The sequence below is a fragment of the Lissotriton helveticus genome, chromosome 10 (assembly GCF_964261635.1).
Source record: "Lissotriton helveticus chromosome 10, aLisHel1.1, whole genome shotgun sequence".
Taxonomy (NCBI): Eukaryota; Metazoa; Chordata; class Amphibia; order Caudata; family Salamandridae; genus Lissotriton; species Lissotriton helveticus.
Genome location: NC_136071.1, coordinates 995,915,975 through 995,943,010, shown reverse-complemented (window position 1 = coordinate 995,943,010; position 27,036 = coordinate 995,915,975). Strand labels below are relative to the sequence as shown.

General features: G+C 43.9%; 1 protein-coding gene across 1 annotated transcript in view; it reads right to left on the bottom strand.

Annotated features, from left to right (window-relative positions):
• The window catches only part of MACC1 (MET transcriptional regulator MACC1), a 172,356-nt gene that overhangs the window by 8,915 nt on the left and 136,405 nt on the right, over positions 1-27,036 (bottom strand). The window contains exon 4 of the mRNA XM_078663673.1: positions 5,485-5,673. Coding sequence (XP_078519799.1) covers positions 5,485-5,673 — 189 coding nt within the window. The remainder of the gene's footprint in view (positions 1-5,484; positions 5,674-27,036) is intronic.

Below are 27,036 nucleotides of genomic sequence, written 5' to 3'. Positions count from 1 at the left end.
ATGAAGGCTAGGTTGGTGTCAAGGGTGAACAGTGGTGGCTCGCAGTGGGAGTGCTGCAGGGCGGTGGGGCACAGGGTGGGGAGGTAGTGGAGTCGCACATATGACGTCCACGAGTAAAGTAAGTAAATAAATAAATAAACCTATTTACCTTGCGCCCGCTGCATCGCCAACTCGGCGATGCATCAAGCGCAAAGTAAATAGTTTTATTTACGTACTTTACTCGTGCACGTCGTATGTCCGACTCAACTACCCCTCCACACTGTCCCTCCCCCACCCCACTGCCCCGCAACACTCCCACTGCAAGCCGCCACTGAGGGTGAAGTGATTTGGCATCCAGCGAAAGTTGGGGGTTCAAGCAGTCAAGGTTTATGACACTGAGCCAAATTTCTACTGTTTCCAGGGTAATGTGCAGTCTGGTAATGACTCGCTGCCAGTAAACAAAAGGCAGTCATTTGGCTCAAGGATTGCAGTATAATGCTTCCGAAGGCGATGCCATTTATTTAAGAGAGCCCATGCAGGAAATGAATTAACACTAGGTCTCAAATCCACAGCAAACCGCAGCAATAAATAGGCAATCTGGAATTCCAACTGTCTGTGATTGTCAAAAAAGCAGAACTGGTTTGAGAGAACAATTGTTTTTTTCTCTACACTTTCTGACTCATTTAAGATTGTTTAATCATAAGGGCCTCCAAATATATGGCAATCAGGGTTTAAGTGGGCAAGTTTACTCTGGGTCTCAAACCCGGTGGTAACTAAAAAAGGGTATTTAAACTGGTCCCTATCTGACCTTATATTCATGCCTTTCACTTTACTTGCAAAATCAAAAATGAACAAAGAAGGTCATTGATTAGTCAAGGATTTAGTTCATATTGATAATTCACACATTTTCCTGAATCTTTCTTTCCCAAAGAATGTTAGCTATTTCCAGGATGTTGTATGTCTGTATTTTATCGTGCTGTGCATTTATTTCACTTCTTTATAGCAGGCCATGCTTGATAGTTCTTAAGTGGGGGTTGAAGGCAATACGAGTTTCTCACAGTGCCTGCCAGTGTGTCAAAAAGGTGTTGAGAATACATGGTCATCCAATCCCCGACATACCTGCAGAGGGCACAGAGCAATGGGCATGTAATCCAGTTACAATTGTGATTCTGTGCAAATGTCTGCGAAGAAGGTACACAATTGTTGAAACACTGATGAGGCAAAAGCAAAAGATGTATTTTTCACTGGAAATGCACCATGCACACTCAGTGCTTAATTTGAGTCAGTGGTTCCCAGTGGAGCCCAAAGGCATGTATTTTTCTTTATAAGGTATTGACAGCGAGCAAGAGAGAAAGGGAAAGGACGAAGAGAAATATGGAAATTCGAGCACAAAGGGAGAAAGCAGTGATAGATAAAAATGAGATAAAGTGGGAGAAGAGTGGTAGTGGATTAAAGAGACCTGAGGTTAATTCAACACTACACCAAAGACAATGCTAATTTTCAATTTCCTAAATATTTGCAAAAACTGCACTTTTGTAAAAATCCTGTGATCTTCAGAAAAGGGCCTGCAAAAGTTTGTGTAAAAAATGTCCTTGAGGTTGACCCTCATCTCCAGGTCAACATCGCATCAAAAGGGCCACTCTTCTTTAGGGCTTGAGTATCAACACCATATCTGGCCTTTTTTTTGTCCAGAGCAAACACAAGGAGATGATGGACGGAGCACTGAAACTTTTCAGACACTCACTCTCAGTCATTATTAGATCTGGGTTGAATCCATCATAGTTCTTTAGTTCACCTCACCGTCCCAGTTCAGACGCAGCGATATAAAGATCAGTCTTGACCCTGTTCCACATTGAAACAGTCCAGCCCGAACTGCCAAGCCATCATCGTTCTGAACTGGGGTGGCAAAGTGAGCTAAAGAATGATGATGGATTCAACCCAGATCCAATAGGACTGGGGGTGAGTATCTGAAAAGTTTCAGTGCTCCGTCCATTATCCCCATTGTGTTTGCTTTATTTGCCCTATGTTGGCAGTGTATACCAAGACATGGGTCCCTTGCTCACATGCCACTGGATTCAAGCTAGCCTGGCTGATTAGGAGTGTTACCCCGAAACCGGTCTCAGGATGCTTGTTTCTGGTCCATTAAAGACCTGGCTTGACAATCGAGTTGAACTGATACCATGAGGAACAGGGTCAAGACTGATTTGCATCTGGCTGGGTCTGAACTAGGGGGGAAAAGTGAGTTGAAGAACGATGATGGATTCAACCCAGATCTAATAGTGACTGCGGGTGAGTGTCTGAAAAGCTTCACTGCTCCCTCCATCATCCCATTGTGTTTTCTTTTCCTGTCCAGACCGTTACGTGAATCAAGCAGTACACTGAGGAGATCACTTAGGAGGTGTGCTTTTTGGAAAAGAAAATGCTGACAGGTCCTGCAGTCAATGTTTCTTGCAACGGAAGCATATCGCGATATGGAGTTTGGAAAAAACACAATCATTCGAGTAGTAAACCTTAAGTACCGCGGGGCAGCCATGAGTGCTGTCTGGTAACTATTAACTGCCTTTTATTACTGCGTTTTGTAGAGGCATCATAGCTGCCCTATAATTAGGACTCTTGATGGGAAAATACGTCCTACAAAATCTTGAACACTGAACTCCAACCTATCTCTAACAGACAATTTCAGTCCCGCCAATGTCCAGCACATCTTTGATGGTGGCTTTTTCATATCAAGGCTGTACCATCACCTCCCCTAGCGGATAACACATAAGTATTGTAGGATCAAAATGAAAGACCTTGCTGCGTCATCTTCCTCTGCACTTGTCGACGTTTCATGAATATCCCTTTATCTATCAAACAGCACCTTTGACTTTTGCTACTTTTAAATGTCAGTTGTTTGTGCCGTCTTGAATTACTGTTTTATAAGCCCACAGGTTCAGGTTTTCAAAAGGAATTGAAAAAAATATAAAGATAAGTGATGCTTCATTTTGATCTACATTAATCTAATATAATCTCACTTCCTTCAATATTATCTATGTTGAAGTTTATATGATGTCACTTCCGATCCTCCCCTGTAAATTTGCTCAAATCTTAAAAACACAGGTCTGCAACTCTAAATTTGTGATTTAAAATGAGCATACTTCGGGGTTAGGGTGTCTACATGGAAATCTTGACCCCACGCCTCAACACTTGGGGCCTAATTAGGACTTTGGTGGTACAGCGCTGGGTCTGCCTCAACCCGCACTGCTAAAGCCACGGTCAGACCCCCCGCCAGATTGGGAATTTCCTCGTGTCTGGTGGGCTTTTTTGCGGTTCCCATGGGGGTGCCTTTAAGATTGGGTAACACAATGGGAACACCCAAAACAGTTTGTGCACGGCAAGTCCATGCCATGCACCAACTGGTGTGAATGCACACAGGGGTGCACAGCATGCATCCACAGGGTTGTTATGTAGAAGGAACCGTCACGAAAACGCTGGCGGAAAGGAAACTTCTAATATGCTTGGCAGGACCCTCGTGGTCTTACCAAGCATAATGATGCCTCTACACTGGTGGTTCCCTGGAGGCTGTGGCGGGGTTGTGGCGGTCCGACCCTGACTCATAATAGGGCGGTAGTAGACCACCACTGATGTGCCCCCAAGAGCCTTGTGGTCCATGGATAGCCAGGTCCGCAATCTGCCCCTAGGTGCCTTTACAAATGCCCAACAGAAGCAAATATCACAGCCCCTCTGCTTGAACAATGGCATTCCTAACCTTGACTTTACAGCCTGCTACCATTTCTTGGCCACCACAAAAATACTGCAAAATGTGCCACCCAAAGCTGCAAAATCCTGGGGGGTCTTACAACGCAGCCTTGGTATTCAGCAAGCCAATTTTTAATGTCACCGCTGGAGCAGAGCTTTTGGTATTGCCACTCATTCTTTTACAAATTAAACAATGTCTACAACCCAGCATGATGAGGCTATGTCAGTGGCAGAAATGCCATGAATAAATAACAAATAATATAACTTACAATACCTAATACAATATTTTGCCTCATCTTGCAAGGAGAATTATCACAAAAAAACAGCTAGCAATTTCTTTGATTTGTCATCCGGAAGTTGGGATTTTGGAGAAAGTGAAAACACGGAGCAGTGCTTCACAAATTCTAATGTATTTCTTTTATATTTATTTGGTTTTAGTGCCTTTTTTAAGATCTAGCACCAAACCAAAAGAAATATTTGAAATTACTTGGGTTTCAATGTTTAGAACTAATGTGATTTATCATCATTCCTTTTTGGAGCAAAAGTCTCATTAAGGGACATTTTAGAAGTTTGTATTTACCCAAGTATAGAGATGGAACTCGGGTATAGTGGAAAATCATGTTAAAATAATATCTCGAGACATTTTCAGCCACCTGATCCTTGGACTTGTTAACAGTGTGCACTTGTAGAATTTAGTACAAACTTTTATTTTACCTTTGGGAGAGAACAGAAAAAAGAAAGATGAAAGTTTCATAAATGTCTAGAGTTCCAGGCCTGGTATTAACTGTTTCAAGAAACTTTTTCTATTTGAAAATATATGTGAGGAGTAACTACAGAAGAGATATAAGAATAGCAGTATTGTATTAACTGTTCCAAGAAACAAGCCACAAGAAGCTATGGATCAGTACTGAAATACTTAAAACCCAAAGCATCGACAAACGTCATCCAAGCAGAAATTCAACATATAGCTTTGGAATATTTTTGTTCAATATTTTTGCTAGTGCTACTTGCTGTTTCAGCATGAAAGAATAGACATGTCCATCTTAACACTATGGGCCAGATTTCGATGTTTGGAGGAAAGCCATCCGACAGATTGTCGGAGGCTATCTGACCGACATCAAGGGTTTCCCTCCAACTGCCGGATTACGATGACGGTGGTTGGAGGGAAACCTGCAGGGGATCCTGCTCCTCTTCAGATGGGCTCATAGAGCCTGTCGGAGGAGGAGTGGAATCGCAATCCCATGAATGACGGTGGAGCCAGCCTCAGCTCTGCCGCCGGGATTACAATGTCACTTTCCTAAAGCCTTTCAATGTTGGCCTTTCCGACATGGAAAGGCTGTCAGAAAGAGACTTTGGGAGCCCCCTAGCAGGCCCTCCATCAGCCCTGGCCCTCCGCTATGGTGCCTGGGGGACACCTATAGAGCCTACCTAAACATCCCTGCACCATCATGCCTGCCACACAGTGTAGGGATGTTTGAAAACATCAATTTTTCAATGACAGCTTGTGCTGCAGGCCTTTTCAGCCTACTGCAAAAGCTGCCGTTGTGGACTGGATGTTTTTGACTGCTCTAAGGGGGGTCACTTCCTAGTTCGGTGGTCCACCCGACATCATATTAAGGCCCTATATATATTTATAGAACCAGTGTATTTTGTTTAATGTACACTGTCTATAAACACACAATAAAACTCGGACAAAATGAACTGATAATCAACATTCCTGTAGTGGAAATACTGCAGCAAAGGTGGCAAAAACAGTTCAAAACTCACCTGCAAATTAACTTCACCATTTTTACCGTGGTGTGGGGTCTCGTAGGCTTCAATTTGCTGCCTTGTGAGCCTGGCTACCTTCTCGGCCAACTCCCTCCAGCGCACACCCAGCTGCACAGCTGTAGTCAGGAGTACAGTATCCTGAGTGAGACGCGCCACTAGTCCTTGGCAGTCCATCTTCAGCAGCCCCTGAAACAGATAATGAGCAAAGACTGTAAAAAGGGAAGACACTAAGAGTACGGCAAAAGATAGTGTTAGCAGGAGTTGATGGCTACATTTAGAACACTTGAAGGAAAGATATTTGAGTGTACAATGGAACAGTGGCCGCAAAGTAAATAAAGTCTAGGACAAATTTCTGGAACTCGGTATTTTAATTTAAAGTGCCCTTATAATTTCTAATAATACAGTGGCTTAAGTCCTGTCCTCTTTTTCCCCCCTTTATATGATCGTTGACACCACGGCAGGAAAAATGTAATGCAGAAAGAGGCACTGGTTTGACTTGGTAACTTCAAGAGAAGTGTTTTCGGCGTTTGGAAGGAGGAGCTCACAAAAAGCTGTCAAGGGTCAAAGCAGCATATTTATGTGACTGGATGGATGAAAAAATACACAAGAATCATGCAGTAAAGGGCTTTCTCAATGAGTGGTGTGTGGTGGCTGATGATCAACGCACTCACACAAATCCTCTATCTCAATGCACACATTCCATTGCTACCATCCTTCTATTCTTCAAGCTCTTCTAACAACCCATGAGCAAACACAGCTGTTCTCGCTTTCTATTCACTCAACCCGAGGCTGATACACATATGATTGTTTCCCGTCTGAATGAGTTGTTGGCAGCATGGTCACATTCCTTTGAGGGCTGAAAAGAGCAGATTCCAGTCGCACCTGTTCCAGCACACCTGGACACTGTATTTTGTGAGGTTTTACCAACTACATGCTATTCACCATTAAAGTTAGTGGTACAGATTTTACTCCGTTTTTTTTTTCCTGGGTCACAACAATACAATATGACAATGAAAAACTTAAGTCGTGTAAATGTTAAATAAAAATGAAGAATGTTTTCGAGAAGCAATTCACTTGACTATTCAGCTGATTCTTTGGAGCTCAGCTGTCTTAAGAAATTGATACTGAATGGATACTGAGCAGAGACAGCTTGTACATAGCACTAACCTAGGTCACCACCCAGGAAGAAACGTTAAGTGGGGCTCCAAATCCAAAGAAAAAAATACAATTGACTATAAATGTGGAGGGATTGACTGCATGGTTCTACGACAGTGGACGTTACTGGCAACTTCTTTAGGGCCACCCCTGGTCCAGGCAGAAATCCAGTTCCATTTTTCATGTGAAGGTGAAGATGGCTGTTGTTGGAACTCTAGGAGATGCTATTCAATAACCAGTGTTAGTGGACATAAGCAACAGTAAGCTTGTCAGAAATGTTTAAAGCATGACACATAATATCCTTATTCCAAAAGATGAGACTGGCCAAGTTATAATCTGTTGACTGTGGTTTTGGAAAAGTGACTAGGTCTTTTATAGAACAGTATCTAAGATTCCCATACCCTTATTTAGAGTGTGGCAGATGTGCAATCTGCTGTATTACAAGTGCATTATAACCTATGGGACTTACCATTCGACGGGCGGGATATCGGTCAAGTTTAGAAAGAGCATTTCATTTGCCTTATTCAAAATGAGATCCTTAATCAGCTAGGACACATGGTTTACAATGCCATAGGATGCAGGAGGCTTAAAGAGAGTTGAAGTAGCCTGTTAATGGACCACCACGTAGGGACATGTTTGGTTGCCTAGTTCCTTTCCTTCAGCATGTACAGATGCTGACTCTCAGTCAGAAAACAGACTGCTAAACTTGCCAGTTTGATTCTCTTTCTTGGTATTGCTGGAGAATTCATTTTTTGACATGGTGTTGTACTTGATTAATATGGAGCATGCTGTGTATGCCTGTAAATTTCAAGCATACACTGCATATGCTAACTCTTCGAAAATACCACTTTTGGAAAAAATGACAAAATACAGGCTACCATTTTATATAAACTGTCTAATTTAGTAGCCCTGAGAAAAGGCCCACAAATGTGTATCTAGTGATATTTTAAATTTAATGTAGGAACATTTCACAAGACTATAACTAAGAACTCTGAATTATCGCAAAAGCTTCCGCATGATGCCCTCCTTACAGTCCTTTTGAAGTACTTTCAAACTGGAGAAGATGGACAAAATGATGAAGTTATGGGTATTGCAGACCCATATGCAGAAACTCAACAGCAATAAGTACTATGAAATCCTTCCTCTGCACCGCTCTGAGTGCATGAATCTGTTTAATAATACAGATGCACAGCACAGTTACTATCTTCTTCGTTGCCCTATTAAGCGTTTTTGGCTGCACATGTGGTTAACAACATCTGTAAATTACCTACTTGGAGCCATGGACAGAGCAATAGATGAGGGCACATAAGGGTGGGTAATTAAAAGCGGAGTAAACCCTAATTTAATAGTGATCTGCAATAGACAGCTTCTGATCGGTTGAGGGAGGAGGGCAGAGTATCTCCTGGACATAACTCGAGAATTTGAGAGTCAAACAAGTTATAAAAACATAACATTGGCAAATAGACACTGCTCAAAATTCAAGACTGGGATGTTCTTGAGGTACAATTGACTGGCCTAAGAGTGAAAGAAAGCAAATTAGGTATCATACATACTACAAGAAAAATGATGACACCCACAGTGTCCTGTGCTATTATAGTGCCAGAGGCACTCGCATGTATTGGGACCACATGATGACCTTTGACTACCATTATTTTAATTGACTTTTGGTGTTTTACTTTACCCTAGCCTGAATGTACGACATTATTTTTCCTGCATGTTTACTTTTCCTTGAAGATTTTTTTCGGATAACCTTGTAGTTGTAGAGTGAGTGCTATCGCAGAGAAGAACAGCTTTGCCATGAACAGAGCGTGTGGGATGTGCATTATAAAGCATGAGAGAGAGAGAGGTGTGGGTTGTACTTCTTGGTCTCTGAGTACAGGGTTATAAGCAGTGGTGCTCAAATGTGCATTATGTTGTACATTGGGAGATGAATTGTGTAGTGTTATAGGCAGTGGTGCACAAATGTGCACTGTGTTGTATATAGGGAAGTTTTATGAATTTCTTACTATTGGCTTTGACATGCCCTCATGCAATCTTGAATTCAGACTGTCTAGCTCAAGCTTTGCACACAGGTATGCCCCCAGATTACTCAAGTTGTTTAGGCTATTCACGTTCAAGTTTGTTTTTGGAGATTGTTTTCTGTACTGTTGGAGAATTTCGTAAGCTTCTTTTACATAAGGGACTGGAACATATGGGAGAACAGAAGGATACGTGAACTATTTTGCCTTTGGAATGCTTGCATGGAGAGTGGCCAACTCCAGCAAGTTTCCTTGGCGCAGAGGACGTCCTCCCAGATACCTCTAGTGCTCTGAGATTATAAAACTTGGGTTTGTTGACTTGGAAACCGGGATTTTGAATCTGAATGGGGGCGGACGCATCTACTTCAGCAGAACCCGGCTTGCTAAGTCTCTTAACCCCGACTGTGCTGGGCTAAGATGCAGTGTTTGCAGCTGGTGAGGTGTTTTCTTTGAGTATTGGCATTGTGATGTGTGAGTGTGTCTAGGTACACATTCAAGTGTCCAGTGGTTATAATCATCTGAGGTATTTTCATTGTGAGGTGTGAGTGCATATCTGTGCATATTCAAGTTTTCAGTGGTTATAATCATTTGATGTATTTAGTATATATATATTTTTCTGATTTCTTGCAGTGGACGTCCATATTAGTATCTGCTTGTATTTTATTTCATGTACTTTATTCCATGCATTTAACAGTTGCATTTGCCTGTGTTACTATTGCTTGCACATACATACATACATGTGTGTGTATATATATATATATATATATATATATAGTCTCCATAAAACAAGGTTGCCCATGTAAGAACGCCAAACACATATGGAAGTTTCCACCTTTTATTGGTGTGGGCTGCAGCGAAAGCTTGCTCCCTCCTTCAGTTACAATCAGCACCAAACGCGTTTCGGGCAGCACTCTGCCCTTGATCACTGGCTATGCACAAAAGTCCTGATAGCCAAGAAACATTTAAGTACTCTTAGACCCGCCCCAGTGGGCATAGTGCTGCATTGAATCATGGTCAAAGTTGTTCCATTTATCCTTCGCCACAGTGGGTGCTGTCAAGTCTTTGTATTTCGGCATATTGAAAAAGTCTTTGACTGACAATCTTTGATCCCACATCATTGGACTTCCATGTCCTCGCTGCCACTGAGCCTCCAGGTGCAACAGGTCCACTCATATGCGGAGGGGCGTTCTCGCGACGAGGTGCGTCGCACAAATTCCATCAAACAAGGTTGGCCATGTAAGAACCAATCCCAGGGCGTCAGGGCATATCAGTGACTCTAACAATGGGGCAGTCAAAATATCCAGCTCCCAATCCTTCCCTTATACAATTTATAAGGAGGTGAAGCACTGTACTACGCCTATAATAAAAAAGCAAACCTGTTCTCGCCGACAGTTACACAGAACAACAAGAATTGTGACCCAAAAGAGTGGGTCGCAAACATCCACACACTCGTGTTGGATAGAGCTCTAACTAGAAAAAATGTGAGAGAAACAAGTGACTCCTCACGGAAACACCACCAACGGGGTAACTGGTATGTAATTTCCAGACAAGCCCCTGTCTCATCATCGGTAGTCACTTGCTTCTCAAAGAAAATAAGAAGAAAGGAAAGGTGTGTCCAAGACAAACAACAAAAATTGTGGCACACAGTGGAAAGCAGAAGTCTCTGCTAGTGACAAACACAAACATAAATAAGTGCCTAAAAACACAGCACACAGTTCCCTTAACCAATTTTATTTATAGGGACGTGATTATGCTGTTCATATTAAAAAGGCTGGTAGCTAGTCATGCATACCATTACCTAATGCCAGTGCCGACATGTTTCACTGCTATACCAACTTAAGCAGTTTCATCAGGGCGGCACTCATATGCTGCCACTCCACTTTTGGACACTAGTTCTGTGTACACCAGAGTCAGCCAAGTTAGGCATACCAGCCGCTCCAGTATCATAAAAGGTTACCAGGGTACTCCAATAGTGAGTTTGTCCCTTACACTCAATCTTTAAGTCTTCGTACACCCATCGGGGATTCACTTCTTCTCCGCCGTGTCCCCATTGTTAGAGTCACTGATATGCCCTGACGCCCTGGGATTGGGTCTATTGTTGCATTACAAGTTTTGAGTGGAGGGCGACCCTTTCCTTATTTCCCTCTTGGCTCCTAGTGAGTGTTTGGCCATGTAAGAACGCCAAACACATATGGAAGTTTTCACCTTTATTTGGTGTGGGCTGCAGCAAAAGTGTGCTCCCTCCTTCAGTTAAAATCAGAGCCAAACGCGTTTTGGGCAGCACTCTGCCCTTGATCACTGGCTATGCAAAAAAAGTCCCAACAGCCAAGAAACATTTAAGTACTCTTAGACCCACCCCAGTGGGCGTAGTGCTGCATTGCATCATGGTCAAAGCAGTTCCATTTATTCTTCACCACAGTGGGTGCTGTCAAGTCTTTGTATTTCGCCCGAGGCCCACCAACCGACCCCACCAACACCGAAACAGCTGACCACGACTTCAGACACTGGATCGATGACTACGCCAACACTCTCACCCCGATTAAGATAACCTCTAACAGACGCTCCGACAAAAGGGCCATCTGGTTCACCCCCGACCTCCAGGCATCCAAGCAGACTTGCTGAAGACTTGAGAAGAAGTGGCGCCACAAACAGACACCCAAAAACCATGCAGCCCTCAAGAACGCCAGCCACAGGCACCACCAACTTATTCGAACTGCCAAAAGGACCTCCTTCAAGGATTGCATCAAAAACAAAGTGCACAACAGCAAAGAGCTCTTCAACATCGTGGAGGAATTCGCCCCCAGCTCCGACATCCCACCGTCGCCAGACCTCTGTGACTCCCTAGCTACCTTCTTTCACTGCAAGATCGCAGACATCCACGACAGCTTCAACATCCAGACCCCCCCCCCCGACAGCCGCTGACACCTCACACTCACCGCCCCCCCCAGCCACACTGGCCTCCTGCTCTCCTGGAACCATGTCAACGACGACAATACCATCAAAATCATGAAAACCATCCACTCCGGCTCACCATCCGACCCCTGCCCTCACCACATCTTCAACAAAGCGAGCTCCATCATCGCACCAAACTCCGGAAGATCATCAACAGCTCCTTCAAAACCGCCACCTTCCTGGAAAGCTGGAAACGCGCTGAGATCAATGCCCTACTCAAAAAAGCCAAGACGGACTCAAAGGACCTGAAGAACTTCCGGCCCATCTCCCTGCTACCATTCCCGTCGAAAGTCATCAAGAAGATTGTCAACAGGCAACTGACCCGTTTCCTTGAGGACAACAAAACCCTGGACTCATATCAATCCAGATTCCACAGCAACCACAGCACCTAAATCGCCCTCATTGCCACCGAAATACATCAGGACTCTGCTGAACAGCAGCGAAACCGCAGCTCTCTTCCTCCTTGACCTCTCGGCTGCCTTCAACACCATCTGCCACCACACACCATGCACACGCCTCCATGACGCAGGGATCCGCAACAAGGCCCTGGACTGGATCATCTCCTTCCTCACTGGCAGAACCCAGAGAGTCCGCCTCCCTCCATTCCGATCCGAAGCCACCAAGATCACCTGCGGCGTACCCCAAGGAACATCCCGCAGATCAAACCTTTTTAATGTCTACATGGCACCGCTCGCCAACATCGTCCGATCGCACAACCTCAACATGAACTCTCACGCCGACGACACCCAGCTGATCCTCTCCCTCACCAAATCAAACTCTACAAAGGAATGAAGGACATCGCCGAATGGATGAAGAACATTCGCCTGAAGCTGAACTCTGACAAGACTGAGGTCCTCATCCTTGGCTCCACCCCCTCTGCCTGGGATGACTCCTGGTGGCCGGCCACGCTGGGAGAAGCACCCACTCCCACCGACCATGCACGCAACCTGGGTTCGTCCTGGACTCATCACTATCAATGACCCAGCAAGTCAACGCCGTCTCCTCCTCCTGCTTCAACACCCTCCGCATGCTTCACAAGATTTACAGATGGATCCCCATCGGAACCCGAAAGACAGTCACCCAGGCCCTCGTCAGCATCAGGCTGCACTACGGCAATGCCTGCTACGCGGGAATCACAACCAAAATTCCAGAAAAGACTACAATGCATACAGAAAGCCTCTGCACGCCTCGTCCTCGACATCGCCCGCAGAGCCACATCACTGCCCACCTGAGAGACCTGCACTGGCTCCCGGCAACAAAAGGATCACCTTCAAGCTCCTTACCCATGACCAGAAAGCTCTCCAGAACGTCGGACCAACATACCTCAACAAATGACTCACCTGCTGCATCCTGAACGGCCAGCTTTGCTCTGCCAACCTTGCCCTTACCACCATCCCACGCATCAACCAAACGACCACCGGCGGCAGATCATTCTCCCACCTCGCAGCCAAGACATGGAACACCCTCCCCATTCACTTGCGACATACCCGACCTGCTGACCTTCAGAAGACTCCTCAAAGACCTGGCTGTTCGAGCAGTAGCAGCACCCCCGCCTTAGCGCCTTGAGACCCTCACGGGTGAGTAGTGCGTTCTGCAAATGTTTGATTAATTGATTGATTGCTCAATGTCTTTAAGTATCAAGTGCTCGAGTTCCAACGAGAACAGACCCACTCTGTTTGTCTCGCTGCCTGTTATTTCATGAGTAATTAAATTTTTTAGCTTTTATTATCATAACAAGTTATATAAACATTTGCAAGGAAAAGAAATTTTACAAATAAAATTAGCACACTGTGAAGCCTTCGTGCTATTCATAATTGTTTTAAATATTTTCGACATTTTAAAAAATTTTGACATTTTCAGAACACTTAATTATAGCGCTGCTCATGTTGTACGTGACAAGTGCCATTGAGGTTCACACGGTATAGTTACCCGGGTGTTGCAAAGTTTCAACATTAATTGTGCCAATTGTAATGCCAAGTTTCTTTTGGAAAAGTGTCATATGGCTTAAGTTGTTAGTAAACAATAACGCAACAGTAACTCAGTTTTTAATCAGTGCCTATATCAGATAAGTAATGCAAACCTTTCAATTTAAATACCATTTTGGGCAAGTGCCCAAATAAAAACCATTATTCAAATAACACATGAAATATGCCAGCAATACAAGGGGTTCTTCCACATTATGCTTGGATACTAGCTCAAAATGGAATTTTGTTAGTATTGCAGCACAATTACTTCTCTCTGCTACGAGTTTTTAATGTATTAGCTATTGCATAATTATAGGCATGAATGAAATTCTTCATCATGGTTGAGCCCATGGGGCGTCTTACTATCGAGTAGAAGGATATACCTTGTCTCAAGTTCACGTAGCGCCCGAACTCTATCACCCCCTCTTTTGTTTGGTGCAATAGCATCAATTACAAAATAGGTGATTTGCATGGAATCCTTCTGGTGTGTAATTTCATAATGTCAGGCTACCAGATATGATCTATCTGCATTCGTTATAGCCTGCATGTGTTGCAGGATCCTTGTACGCACTTGGAGCGTAGTGCTCCCTCCCTGCATATTGCAGGTGCATGTTAAAACATACACTGCAAATTTAGTCTTGCAACTATATGCACCTCCAATCTTCATCTCCCTTCTACAGAAGGGGGTAGAGTATGTTGTTGGGTTTCTGCCTATACTACACGCTCTGCATTTGCTGCACCTTTTGAAAAAAGGAGGAGGTCTTAGCCAGCCAAGGTCACTGTTGTTCTCTGGGCTTGATTCAACAACCGCATCTCTCTCTCTTTCACTGATTCAATGGTTGTTTCACTATAGACTCTGTCCTGAGACCTTTTGCTCATTCCTAGTTGGCATTTAGTTAACTCCTTGCAGTTCCTCTTGGCTCATAGCATTTCACCGTAAGGGATACTTTGCTTTGTGTGGGTGGGGTGAAAACTAGAAGCGTGCAGAGTTGTGTTCCCTGCTGTTGACCTTCTAAACAGTCTGGTTTCCAGTATACCTGCCTCTACAAATACCTTAATATCAGGAATGCTACTTCGTGTGTACTCAATCCGTGTATGAATTTCAGGTTTAAATTGTTACAGTTTAGACTATTAATAAACATTTCTGCGGATTCAATGGTCCCGTTCCAGATTACAAATAAATCGTCTATAAACCTGGTCCACAGTATGATATTATTTTCCCAAACATGTACAAATTCTTTTCGGAGCACTTTCTCCTCCCACCAGCCTACGTGCAAACACGCATAGCTGGGGGCAAAACAAGTGCCCATTGCAGTTCCTCTCTTCTGTTGGTACAAAGTTCCGTCAAATAGAAAGAAATTATCCTCCAAGCATCTCTTGGCCATGCTTAGCAACATCTGTGTATGCCTACATATGCTCACTAGTCTGTCGCTCGGGTAGAATTCAATGGCTCGCAAACCATCTTGCATAGAGGGTAGCAATGTCTAGTGCATTTAGAACATAATCCTGCTCCATTGGTATATCATATATCATCTTAAGGAAGTCACTGCTGTCTCTCACTTATGATGGAAGTTTCACAACATAGGGTTTAAGAAAAGAATCTATGTATTTTGAACAATTCTCCATCATGCTTCTATTGGCCGAGATCATTGGACGACCAGGTAGGCAGGATACGTTTTAATGCACTTTTGGGATCAGGTATAACACAGGAGTTCTTGGATTGTCACCCCGCAAAAATGTATATTCATCATGAGGGAGTAAATTATCTCCCAAACCATTGATCCAAGTCCATATTGAAGTCCACATGCGATTTCATCATAGTTTCCTGCCTGCATTTTCTATTACAATCTTTCTGATTAAGTTGATTGAGGGCTTCCTGCAGGTACATTTTCATGGGCCGAGCACCATGTAACCACCTTTGTCTGGATTACGTACTACCACTTGCTTATTCTTTCTCAGCTTGTCCTCTAGATCATGATACTTTCATTCTCTGGCAGAGCATTTCATTCCTTTCAAGTTAGTTTCCTTGTGGATTGCCTTCAGACCATCAACAATTAGTTCATGAAAAGTATCAATATTATCCTTGATAGTGGTTGGAGTTGCTCTTGATCGTGGTTTAAATGATGTAACTAATATACCCTCTGCTTGCAGGTTTTGTTCAGTAATGATGTCCTCTACGGATAACGTCACAACCTGAGTTTCATTCTCTAGTTCAAGTTCCATCATAGTTTGAAGGACTAATAAGTTGGCGATAGTGGTACCGGTGGTGGTGCCGCTGGTGGTGGCTAATTGTGAAGATAATTGTTCTCTGGTGTTTTCTAGTAAATTCTTGGAGACATGTATTTTTTAAAATTGTAGTTTTCTTATGTACTTGAATGTGTCAATTTGTGCTTGTGGGTAATTTAGAACGTGTTCTGGACAAAACATTAAGCCTAGCAATAAGAGGTCTTAATCTGCTTTGGTTAGCATCAATTCTGTAAGATTAATGATCGATTTTTCATGATCTTCACTGCTGTCATTTATTTGAGTTTCTATGTTCATTCTGAATTGTAACATCTGTTCTTGTTTTGTTTTCTGGTCTCTTTTGCGTCATCTTCTCCAACGTTTCCTCCTCTGGTGGGCTTTGGATTCCTTGGATTTCGGGGTCTTAGTGTTGCTCTGCGGTCTAGGCGTAAAAAATCCAACTCGTCGGAGATGGTGATTTTCCTTTTTGCCACTGCAGAGATTCCTTGTCCTGTTCCTCCGCTTACATCCTCGATACTTGTTTCGATTTCTGAACTCAATTCAGTTTCAGAGTCACTCACCATACTTGGCCCACTGGTTTTAATTTCCTGCCGTTACCTCTGTTGTCTGATTCGTTCAAAATGCTTCACAAATGTAAAAATTTGACCTGACTCGTAGTCGATCTTATCGCATGTGAACTTTGTTACTTTCCTTCATTTGATTATATCTTCCTGTTTTTTGAGTCCCCCAGAGTGACCAGCGCTGGGTGGCGCCAACGTGTTTGTTTTTCACGCCAGGAGGCGCTTGCTTAAGTGTGTGCTTGTGCTCACGCAGCGTGGGACGCACGTGCACATATCCAGGCATGCCCGGACCGCAATGGCAGGCGGCCCATCTGCACCCGCCAGAGGCCGGAAGAGGCTGGGCTGGGCTGCCTTATTTACGCCCCTGCATCTGACAGCAATATGGGTAAGCTCAAACAACCCTGTACCCAGGATCTAAGGAAAGCAAAGGAAAAAGTCCAGAGAAACTGATCTTTTATTATTTCATACTTGACCTCTGCTGTTGGGGTGTAAACCCAAGAGATTCAAAACACAGAGGAACAGTTGGAAAGAAGAACTGAGACTCAGGGACAGTGTATTTCCCTCACTAGACCAACACCCACACAGTTTGTACCCCCAGACAACCCCGTAGTTAGCTGTGGTATACAGGAAGTTAAACACGAGGGTCTTTGTTGTTTGTGATTGATGTGTGGGGAAGAGGAAGGAGGCTTGATGGCTCCCTCGCAGAAGAAATTGTTCATCCCCCTCCCACCGCCAAACAACAAAATGAAAAAGAGAGCCACTAAATCTATCACAGCAAAAACTGGTACCGTTGCAGGCCCTGATAAAGCTGTGGAACATAGTCTGGATCCTCTCATTTGTTCCTCTATAAAACAAGCTTTGGAGGACATAAGGAACACTTTTTTGGATCAAGCTCTTCTTTCTGCTTTTAAAGATATCTCTGACCTTGGTAAATCATTGATAAATGGGGTAATGGGGAAATGGGGAAGTTAGAGCGCCTAGAGAGCCAAATCCTGTATACAAATAGCAACAATAGGCTGAACAAGAGTTGTGACACAGGGGCCTCACCATTTCAGAAAGCCACTAAAAAGGGATGGGCGGTCCCTCACAGGCTAGCCAGAGTATAGTAGCTGGAGCATCTTCTACTCGGAATATGGGGGGCAGTGTTGTAGGTAAGCAATGTGATTTTATCCCAGTTGTACACAAACATCCCAGGGACCTGGGTAAGTTATCTGAGAATAGGAGGGACTACACAAGACAAACTAGTTGTAGACTCAACTTGCCCCCAGAGGCCACACCCCTAGTTGCAGTGCTCACAGGAGTACCGCCACTTAAAGAGAATGGAGTGGAATCAACTGAGGATCTCTTATGCAAGACTAGGTTTTGGTGTAAACAACAATCAAATAATGGGGTGCAGACTTCATCCCATATAATAATGGCTAGACGAGTTGGATGGGTAGGCCAGAGGGCTAAAGAAGTGGAAGGTGACTGTATTGTCAGCAATTTTAATCAAGCAGGTATAGCGGGAAAGTTTTTTCAGGGAGGCTTTAATGCGAGTCCAGGGGGGATAAGGGCACTACCATTGGGCTTCTTCTATCCGCCTTTAGGGGGTAGTCCATTTCCCGTACAAGTTTGTGGAGGAATTCCTCATTAATGAAAATGAAGGAAGGTGAACCACTACGGTTAAACCCCAGGGTGGTTCAGGTCCCTGGGGAGGAGGTTATGGAGAGCGGTTTAATGTGTTCTAATAGGTTTCTTCCACTAAGTCAATTAGATGTAAATGATGGACTGAAGTCCCCCTAATTAGTGAGCAGGGAAGGGCGAGAAGGGACACACGGCCGATGGAGGATGTGAATCCGACCTGTAAGATTTTAAGTTGGAATATAGCAGGCCTTAGAACGAAAAGCACAGATCATAGATGGCTCGATTTTCTTAAAATCCATGACATAGTGGGTTTACAAGAGACGTGAGTTAGAGAAGATAATTTCTGGCTGGATAGATACAAGTCATACTTTGAGCCAGCACCGCCCTCATCCTCGACATCGCCCGCACAGCCACATCACTGCCCACCTGAGAGACCTGCACTGGCTCCCGGCAACAAAAGGATCACCTTCAAGCTCCTTACCCATGGCCAGAAAGCACTCCAGAACGTCGGACCAACATACCTCAACAAATGACTCACCTGCTACACCCTGAACGGCCAGCTTCGCTCTGCCAACCTTGCCCTTACCACCATCCCACACATCCACCAAACGACCACCGGCGGCAGATCATTCTCCCACCTCGCAGCCAAGACATGGAACACCCTCCCCATTCACTTGCGACATACCCGACCTGCTGACCTTCAGAAGACTCCTCAAGACCTGGCTGTTCGAGCAGTAGCAGCACCCCCGCCTTAGCGCCTTGAGACCCTCAAAGGTGAGTAGTGCGCTCTGCAAAAGTTTGATTGATTGATTGATTGCTCAATGTCTTTAAGTATCAAGTGCTCGAGTTCCAACGAGAACAGACCCACTCTGTTTATCTCGCTGCCTGTTATTTCATGAGTAATTACATTTTTTAGCTTTTATTATCATAACAAGTTATATAAACATTTGCAAGGAAAATAAATTTTACAACTAAAATTAGCACACTGTGAAGCCTTCGTGCTATTCATAATTGTTTTAAATATTTTAGACATTTTAAAAAATGTTGACATTTTCAGAACACTTAATTATAGCGCTGCTCATGTTGTACGTGACAAGTGCCATTGAGGTTCACACGGTATAGTTACCCTAGTGTTGCAAAGTTTCAACATTAATTGTGCCAATTGTAATGCCAAGTTTCTTTTGGAAAAGTGTCATATGGCTGAAGTTGTTCCTAAACAATAACGCAACAGTAACTCCGTTTTTAATCAGTGCCTATATCAGATAAGTAATGCAAACCTTTCAATTTAAATACCATTTTGGGCAAGTGTCCAAATAAAAACCATTATTCAAATAAAACATGAAATATGCCAGCAATACAAGGGGTTCTTCCACATTATGCTTGGATACTAGCTCAAAATGGAATTTTGTTAGTATTGCAGCACAATTACTTCTCTCTGCTACGAGTTTTTAATGTATTAGCTATTGCATAATTATAGGCATGAATGAAATTCTTCATCATGGTTGAGCCCATGGGGCGTCTTACTATCGAGTAGAAGGATATACCTTGTCTCAAGTTCACGTAGCGCCCTAACTCTATCAACCCCTCTTTTGTTTGGTGCAATAGCATCAATTACAAAAAAGGTGATTTGCATGGAATCCTTCTGGTGTGTAATTTCATAATGTCAGGCTACCAGATATGATCTATCTGCATTCGTTATAGCCTGCATGTGTTGCAGGATCCCTGTACGCACTTGGAGCGTAGTGCTCCCTCCCTGCATATTGCAGGTGCATGTTAAAACATACACTGCAAATTTAGTCTTGCAACTATATGCACCTCCAATCTTCATCTCCATTCTACAGAAGGGGGTAGAGTATGTTGTTGGGTTTCTGCCTATACTACACGCTCTGCATTTGCTGCACCTTTTGAAAAAAGGAGGAGGTCTTAGCCAGCCAAGGTCACTGTTGTTCTCTGGGCTTGATCCAACAACCGCATCTCTCTCTCTTTCACTGATTCAATGGTTGTTTCACTATAGACTCTATCCTGAGACCTTTTACTCATTCCTAGTTGGCATTTAGTTAACTCCTTACAGTTCCTCTTGGCTCATAGCATTTCACCTTAAGGGATACTTTGCATTGTGTGGGTGGGGTGAAAACTAGAAGCGTGCAGAGTTGTGTTCCCTGCTGTTGACCTTCTAAACAGTCTGATTTCCAGTTTACCTGCCTCTATAAATACCTTAATATCAGGAATGCTACTTGGTGTGTACTCAATCCGTGTATGAATTTCAGGTTTAAATTGTTACAGTTTAGACTATTAATAAACATTTCTGCGGATTCAATGGTCCCGTTCCAGATTACAAATAAATCGTCTATAAACCTGGTCCACAGTATGATATTATTTTCCCAAACATGTACAAATTCTTTTCGGAGCACTTCCTCCTCCCACCAGCCTACGTGTAAACACGCATAGCTGGGGGCAAAACAAGTGCCCATCGCAGTTCCTCTCTTCTGTTGGTACAAAGTTCCATCAAATAGAAAAAAATTATCCTCCAAGCATCTCTTGGCCATGCTAAGCAACATCTGTGTATGCCTACATATGCTCACTGGTCTGTCGCTCAGGTAGAATTCCATGGCTCGCAAACCATCTTGCATAGAGGGTAGCAATGTCTAGTGCATTTAGAACATAATCCTGCTCCATTGGTATATCATATATCATCTTAAGGAAGTCACTGCTGTCTCTCACTTATGATGGAAGTTTCACAACATAGGGTTTAAGAAAAGAATCTATGTATTTTGAACAATTCTCCATCATGCTTCTATTGGCCGAGATCATTGGACAACCAGGTAGGCAGGATACGTTTTAATGCACTTTTGGGATCAGGTATAACACAGGAGTTCTTGGATTGTCACCCCGCAAAAATGTATATTCATCATGAGAGAGTAAATTATCTCCCAAACCATTGATCCAAGTCCATATTGAAGTCCACATGCGATTTCATCATAGTTTCCTGCCTGCATTTTCAATTACAATCTTTCTGATTAAGTTGATTGAGGGCTTCCTGCAAGTACATTTTCATGGGCCGAGCACCATGTAACCACCTTTGTCTGGATTACGTACTACCACTTGCTTATTCTTTCTCAGCTTGTCCTCTAGATCATGATACTTTCGTTCTCTGGCAGAGCATTTCATTCCTTTCAAGTTAGTTTCCTTGTGGATTGCCTTCAGACCATCAACAATTAGTTCATGAAAAGTATCAATATTATCCTTGATAGTGGTTGGAGTTGCTCTTGATCGTGGTTTAAATGATGTAACTAATATACCCTCTGCTTGCAGGTTTTGTTCAGTAATGATGTCCTCTACGGATAACGTCACAACCTGAGTTTCATTCTCTAGTTCAAGTTCCATCATAGTTTGAAGGACTAATAAGTTGGCGATAGTGGTACCGGTGGTGGTGCCGCTGGTGATGGCTAATTGTGAAGATAATTGTTCTCTGGTGTTTTCTAGTAAATTCTTGGAGACATGTATTTTTTATAATTGTAGTTTTCTTATGTACTTGAATGTGTCAATTTGTGCTTGTGGGTAATTTAGAACGTGTTCTGGACAAAACATTCAGCCCAGCAATAAGAGGTCTTAATCTGCTTTGGTTAGCATCAATTCTGTAAGATTAATGATCGATTTTTCATGATCTTCACTGCTGTCGTTTATTTGAGTTTCTATGTTCATTCTGAATTGTAACATCTGTTCTTGTTTTGTTTTCTGGTCTCTTTTGCGTCATCTTCTCCGACGTTTCCTCCTCTGGTGGGCTTTGGATTCCTTGGATTTCGGGGTCTTAGTGTTGCTATGCGGTCTAGGCGTAAAAAATCCAACTTGTCGGAGATGGTGATTTTCCTTTTTGCCACTGCAGAGATTCCTTGTCCTGTTCCTCCGCTTACATCCTCGATACTTGTTTCGATTTCTGAACTAAATTCAGTTTCAGAGTCACTCACCATACTTGGTCCACTGGTTTTAATTTCCTGCCGTTACCTCTGTTGTCTGATTCGTTCAAAATGCTTCACAAATGTAAAAATTTGACCTGACTCGTAGTCGATCTTATCGCATGTGAACTTTGTTACTTTCCTTCATTTGATTATATCTTCCTGTTTTTTGAGTCCCCCAGAGTGACCAGCGCTGGGAGGCGCCAACGTGTTTGTTTTTCGCACCAGGAGGCGCTTGCTTAAGTGTGTGCTTGTGCTCACGCAGCGCGGGACGCACGTGCACATATCCAGGCATGCCCGGACCGCAATGGCAGGCGGCCCATCTGCACCCGCCAGAGGCCGGAAGAGGCTGGGCTGGGCTGCCTTATTTACGTCCCTGCATCTGACAGCAATATGGGTAAGCTCAAACAACCCTGTACCCACGATCTAAGGAAAGCAAAACAAAAAGTCCAGAGAAACTGATCTTTTATTATTTCATACTTGACCTCTGCTGTTGGGGTGTAAACCCAAGAGATTCAAAACACAGAGGAACAGTTGGAAAGAAGAACTGAGACTCAGGGACAGTGTATTTCCCTCACTAGACCAACACCCACACAGTTTGTACCCCCACACAACCCCGTAGTTAGCTGTGGTATACAGGAAGTTACACACGAGGGTCTTTGTTGTTTGTGATTGATGTCTTGGGAAGAGGAAGGAGGCTTGATGGCTCCCTCGCAGAAGAAATTGTCCATCCCCCTTCCACCGCCAAACAACAAAATGAAAAAGAGCCACTAAATCTATCACAGCAACAACTGGTACCGTTGCAGGCCCTGATAAAGCTGTGGAACATAGTCTGGATCCTCTCATTTGTTCCTCTATAAAACAAGCTTTGGAGGACATAAGGAACACTTTTTTGGAACAAGCTCTTCTTTCTGCTTTTAAAGATATCTCTGACCTTGGTAAATCATTGATAAATGGGGTAATGGGGAAGTTAGAGCGCCTAGAGAGCCAAATCCTGTATACAAATAGCAACAATAGGCTGAACAAGAGTTGTGACACAGGGGCCCCACCATTTCAGAAGGCCACTAAAAGGGATGGGCGGTCCCTCACAGGCTAGCCAGAGTATAGTAGCTGGAGCATCTTCTACTCAGAATATGGGGGGCAGTGTTGTAGGTAAGCAATGTGATTTTATCCCAGTTGTACACAAACATCCCAGGGACCTGGGTAAGTTATCTGAGAATAGGAGGGACTACACAAGACAAAGTAGTTGTAGACTCAACTTGCCCCCAGAGGCCACCCAATTTCAATGTTCATTTATGTATGATGGATTGTCATGTGGTGTACTATCTTGGTCCAGAGAATTCCTCAAATTGTCATTTTGAGCATACTTTGCAAGGAGAAGGCCTGGAGGATCTTCTGGTCAAAGCTGATCTATGCCAGCCCAATAAAAATCACTGTGGAGGGGAGGATCCCTACTTTTAAGGCAAGAGGGCAGGATTCTATAATTGATTATATATTCATATTCCCAGTATTGCTTTCTCAAGTGACTTATTACAGTGCCCAATGGTCCTACTCTAGTGATCAGAATCCTGTTATACTTGAGTTAAGTGGGGAATGTGGTCTTAAAGGGAATCAGGGACAACCCCCCCCTCCCGCATATGTGTAAAGACAACAGATCAGTAACGTAGGCTAAAGTGGTCTAAAGTAATTCCAGAGCCTTGCCTCCAGGACCGAATGCATAATGCTGAAAAGAGTTTTAACATTTGTCTAAACCCTGCACATGAGGGGGCATAAGTTCTACTGGCTTATGAGAAGATTTGTGCACAGGTGGCATGTGGCCCAACGTTGCCCAATAGAAGTTATACTGAATTGGGAGAGAAATGGTTTGATAAGGATTGCCCGGAAGCCCACCAAAAGCTTATTTATGCCTTGAAGCAGGTGCCAAGAGAAGGCCTTTGTATAACTCAACTGAGGCTGTCCTATAAATGTGTGATCAATCGCAGGAAAAACAAAATTAAAGATGAAGCTTGGAATGACATGCTATTCGTTGAGGTTCTGAGGGACAGTGCTAGATTTTGGGCTATAGTTAACAAACCTTTCTTTACAGGACTTAATAATATGGCTTTACATTGTAATATCATGGAGGATCAGTGGTATTCTCATTTTAACTCTATTTATGGGGTATCCCATACCGGAAGGGGCTCACAAGTTATTCTTGATCGGGTTCGGTGTAATACTCCATTGATTTTTACAGAAAATGAAGTGGGGAAGGCTATCATCCAATTGACCAGTAATAAGGCCCCCGGCCCAGACTGTGTTCCGGCTGATCTGGATAAACAATATCCGCAACTGTGGGCTAAAATTAAAACTAAACTCCTGAATGTGGCTTGTAAGTATGGTTTTCCGCCTTCCTGGTCTCTCTCTACCATCATTCCAGTTTTTAAAAAGTGGCTGAGAGGTGACTCAGGTGGTTATAGACCCATTTCTCTGATGGACTCAGTGTCAAAGTTTTAGGGAGAGTAATTTTAAGTATACTTTCGAATTGGTTAGTTGATACCGAAATTTGTCAATTTGATTTTAGAGAAGGCAGAAGCACTTTAGATCAATGTTTAAACTTGCACCTTTTGGCTGAGAAATATACACTGGCAAAAAAAGGTATGTTACAGCTGGCATTTAAGGATCTATCCTCGGCCTTTGATTATAATAAACAGATCAAAGCTAGGGGCAATACTGATAGGGATGGACCGTTGCCACGTTTATTTTTTTGCAGATCTTCATAGAGATCTTTATGCATGGGTCAGGGTCAGTCAAGACGGCAAATGCACTAAGCACTTTAAAATAGATAGAGGGGTTCGTCAGGGCTGTTTTCTAGCTCCCTTGCCTTTTACCCTCTATATAACTCATCTAATTACCTTGCTTAGTACTGCCAGTCTAGACATCCCATGTGCAGGAGACAGGGTTATCCCTGCACTCTTATACGCTGACTGTGCGGTTCTACTGGCCCGCACAGCAGTTGGTCTGCAGAGGCTCCTGGATTCTTTTGGGTCCTTTATGCAATCTTTGGACCTTGTTTTCAATAAACTAAATTGCACATGATGATAATGGGGCAGAAGCCAAAAAGGCATGAATAATTTTATTGTGAAGGGGTTGAGCTGTCAAGGGTTTCCTCCATCTATCAGGGAGTTTTATTCGAAGAGAGGGGCTCGTGGGCTCCCCAGTTAAAGGCTAAAAAACATCCCGTGTCAAGGTCCATAGCTGCCATCCAAGGTTATGCATCCAGACTTGGATCGAAGCCCCTCGAAGCCTTCCTCAATATTTATAGTTCTAAAAGTATTGCTATAGCAAGGTACAGGTCTGCGATTGGGGGATATAAATATGCAGCAGGGTTGCAGATTGTTGAACATAAATTTATGAGATACCTTTTGGCAGTTCCCCAATCTACCCCTACCTATTATGGGCGGAAAATCCGTTCCACTCGCGGATTTTCGGCAAATTCGCAATCCGCGAGATTCGCGAATTTCCCACAAAATCCGCGAGCAGAACGGATTGGGTCAAAAGTTGAAGATGACTTTTGTAACTATTTTAGAATGGCGCCAGCAAGCTGCCAGAGCCATTCTAAAATAGTTACAAAAGTCAGCTTCAACAGGAAGCACTAATAGATAAAGTAAAGCAGGTGCTCGAGTTGAAGCTCAAATACAGTTACACAATCATTAATCACCCCAAACTTGGGGTGATTAATGATTGTGTAACTTAATTTGACCTTCAACTCGAGCACTTGCTTTACTTTATCTATTAGTGCTTTCTGTTGAAGCGGACTTTGTAGCTATTTTAGAATGGCGCTGGCAGCTTGCCGGCGCCATTCTAAGTGGGGCTGAGGGCAGAAGGGCACAAAGTGGGACAGAGGGCAGAAGGGGACAAAAAACGAGTGGGGCAGAGGATAGAAGAGCACAGAAACGAGTGGGGCAGAGGGCAGAAGGGGACAAAAACGAGTGGGGCAGAGGGCAGAAGAGCACAACAACGAGTGGGACAGAGGGCAGAAACGAGTGGGGCAGAGGCAGAAGACCACAAAAACGAGTTGAGCAGAGGGCAGAAGAGCACAAAAACGAGTGGGACAGAGGGCAGAAACGAGTGGGGCAGAGGGCAGAATACCACAAAAATTAGTTGGGCAGAGGGCAGAAGAGCACAAAAACGAGTGGGACAGAAGGCAGAAACCAGTGGGGCAGAGGGCAGAAGACCACAAAAACGAGTTGGGCAGAGGGCAGAAGAGCACAAAAACGAGTGGGACAGAGGGCAGAAACGAGTGGGGCAGAGGGCAGAAGACCACAAAAACGAGTTGGGCAGAGGGCAAAAGAGCACAAAAACGAATGGGACAGAGGGCAGAAACGAGTGGGGCAGAGGGCAGAAGAGCACAAAAATGAGTGGGACAGAGGGCAGAAACGAGTGGGGCAGAGGGCAGAAGACCACAAAAACGAGTTGGGCAGAGGGCAGAAGAGCACAAAAACGAGTGGGACAGAGGGCAGAAACGAGTGGGGCAGAGGGCAGAAGACCACAAAAACGAGTTGGGTAGAGGGCAGAAGAGCACAAAAACGAGTGGGGCAGAGGGCAAAAGGGCACAAACACGAGTGGGGCAGAGGGCAGAAAGGCACAAAAACGAGTGGTACAGAGGGCAGAAGGGCATAAAAAACGAGAGGGTGGCAGTGATGAACCAGAGGGCGCATCACGGTCTCGCCCAAAAAAAAAACCCCGCGAACACGCAAAGCGCCCCACGAACATGCCAAAACGCCCCGCGAACACGCAAAGCACCCCGCGAACACGCAAAAATACAAAAATCCGCGAATTTTGCGAATCGCGAATTCGCCCATGCTTATACATCAATGGTTGGGCAGTGGCTTTGTGGATGACTTGACTGGTCTGGGTCCTGTGGTATGCTGGTTAACGATTTGGATTAACCCAAAATTGGCACTGAATAGACAAATCGCCAGGGACTGTCTTGCTTTGGATAAACTAAGTAAAATCCAATGGTTACAATATGTTAAGTCAATGCTAGACAAACTGGGAAGACCTGAAGTTTTTACCATTCCAGAAAAGATAGTGAAAGAGG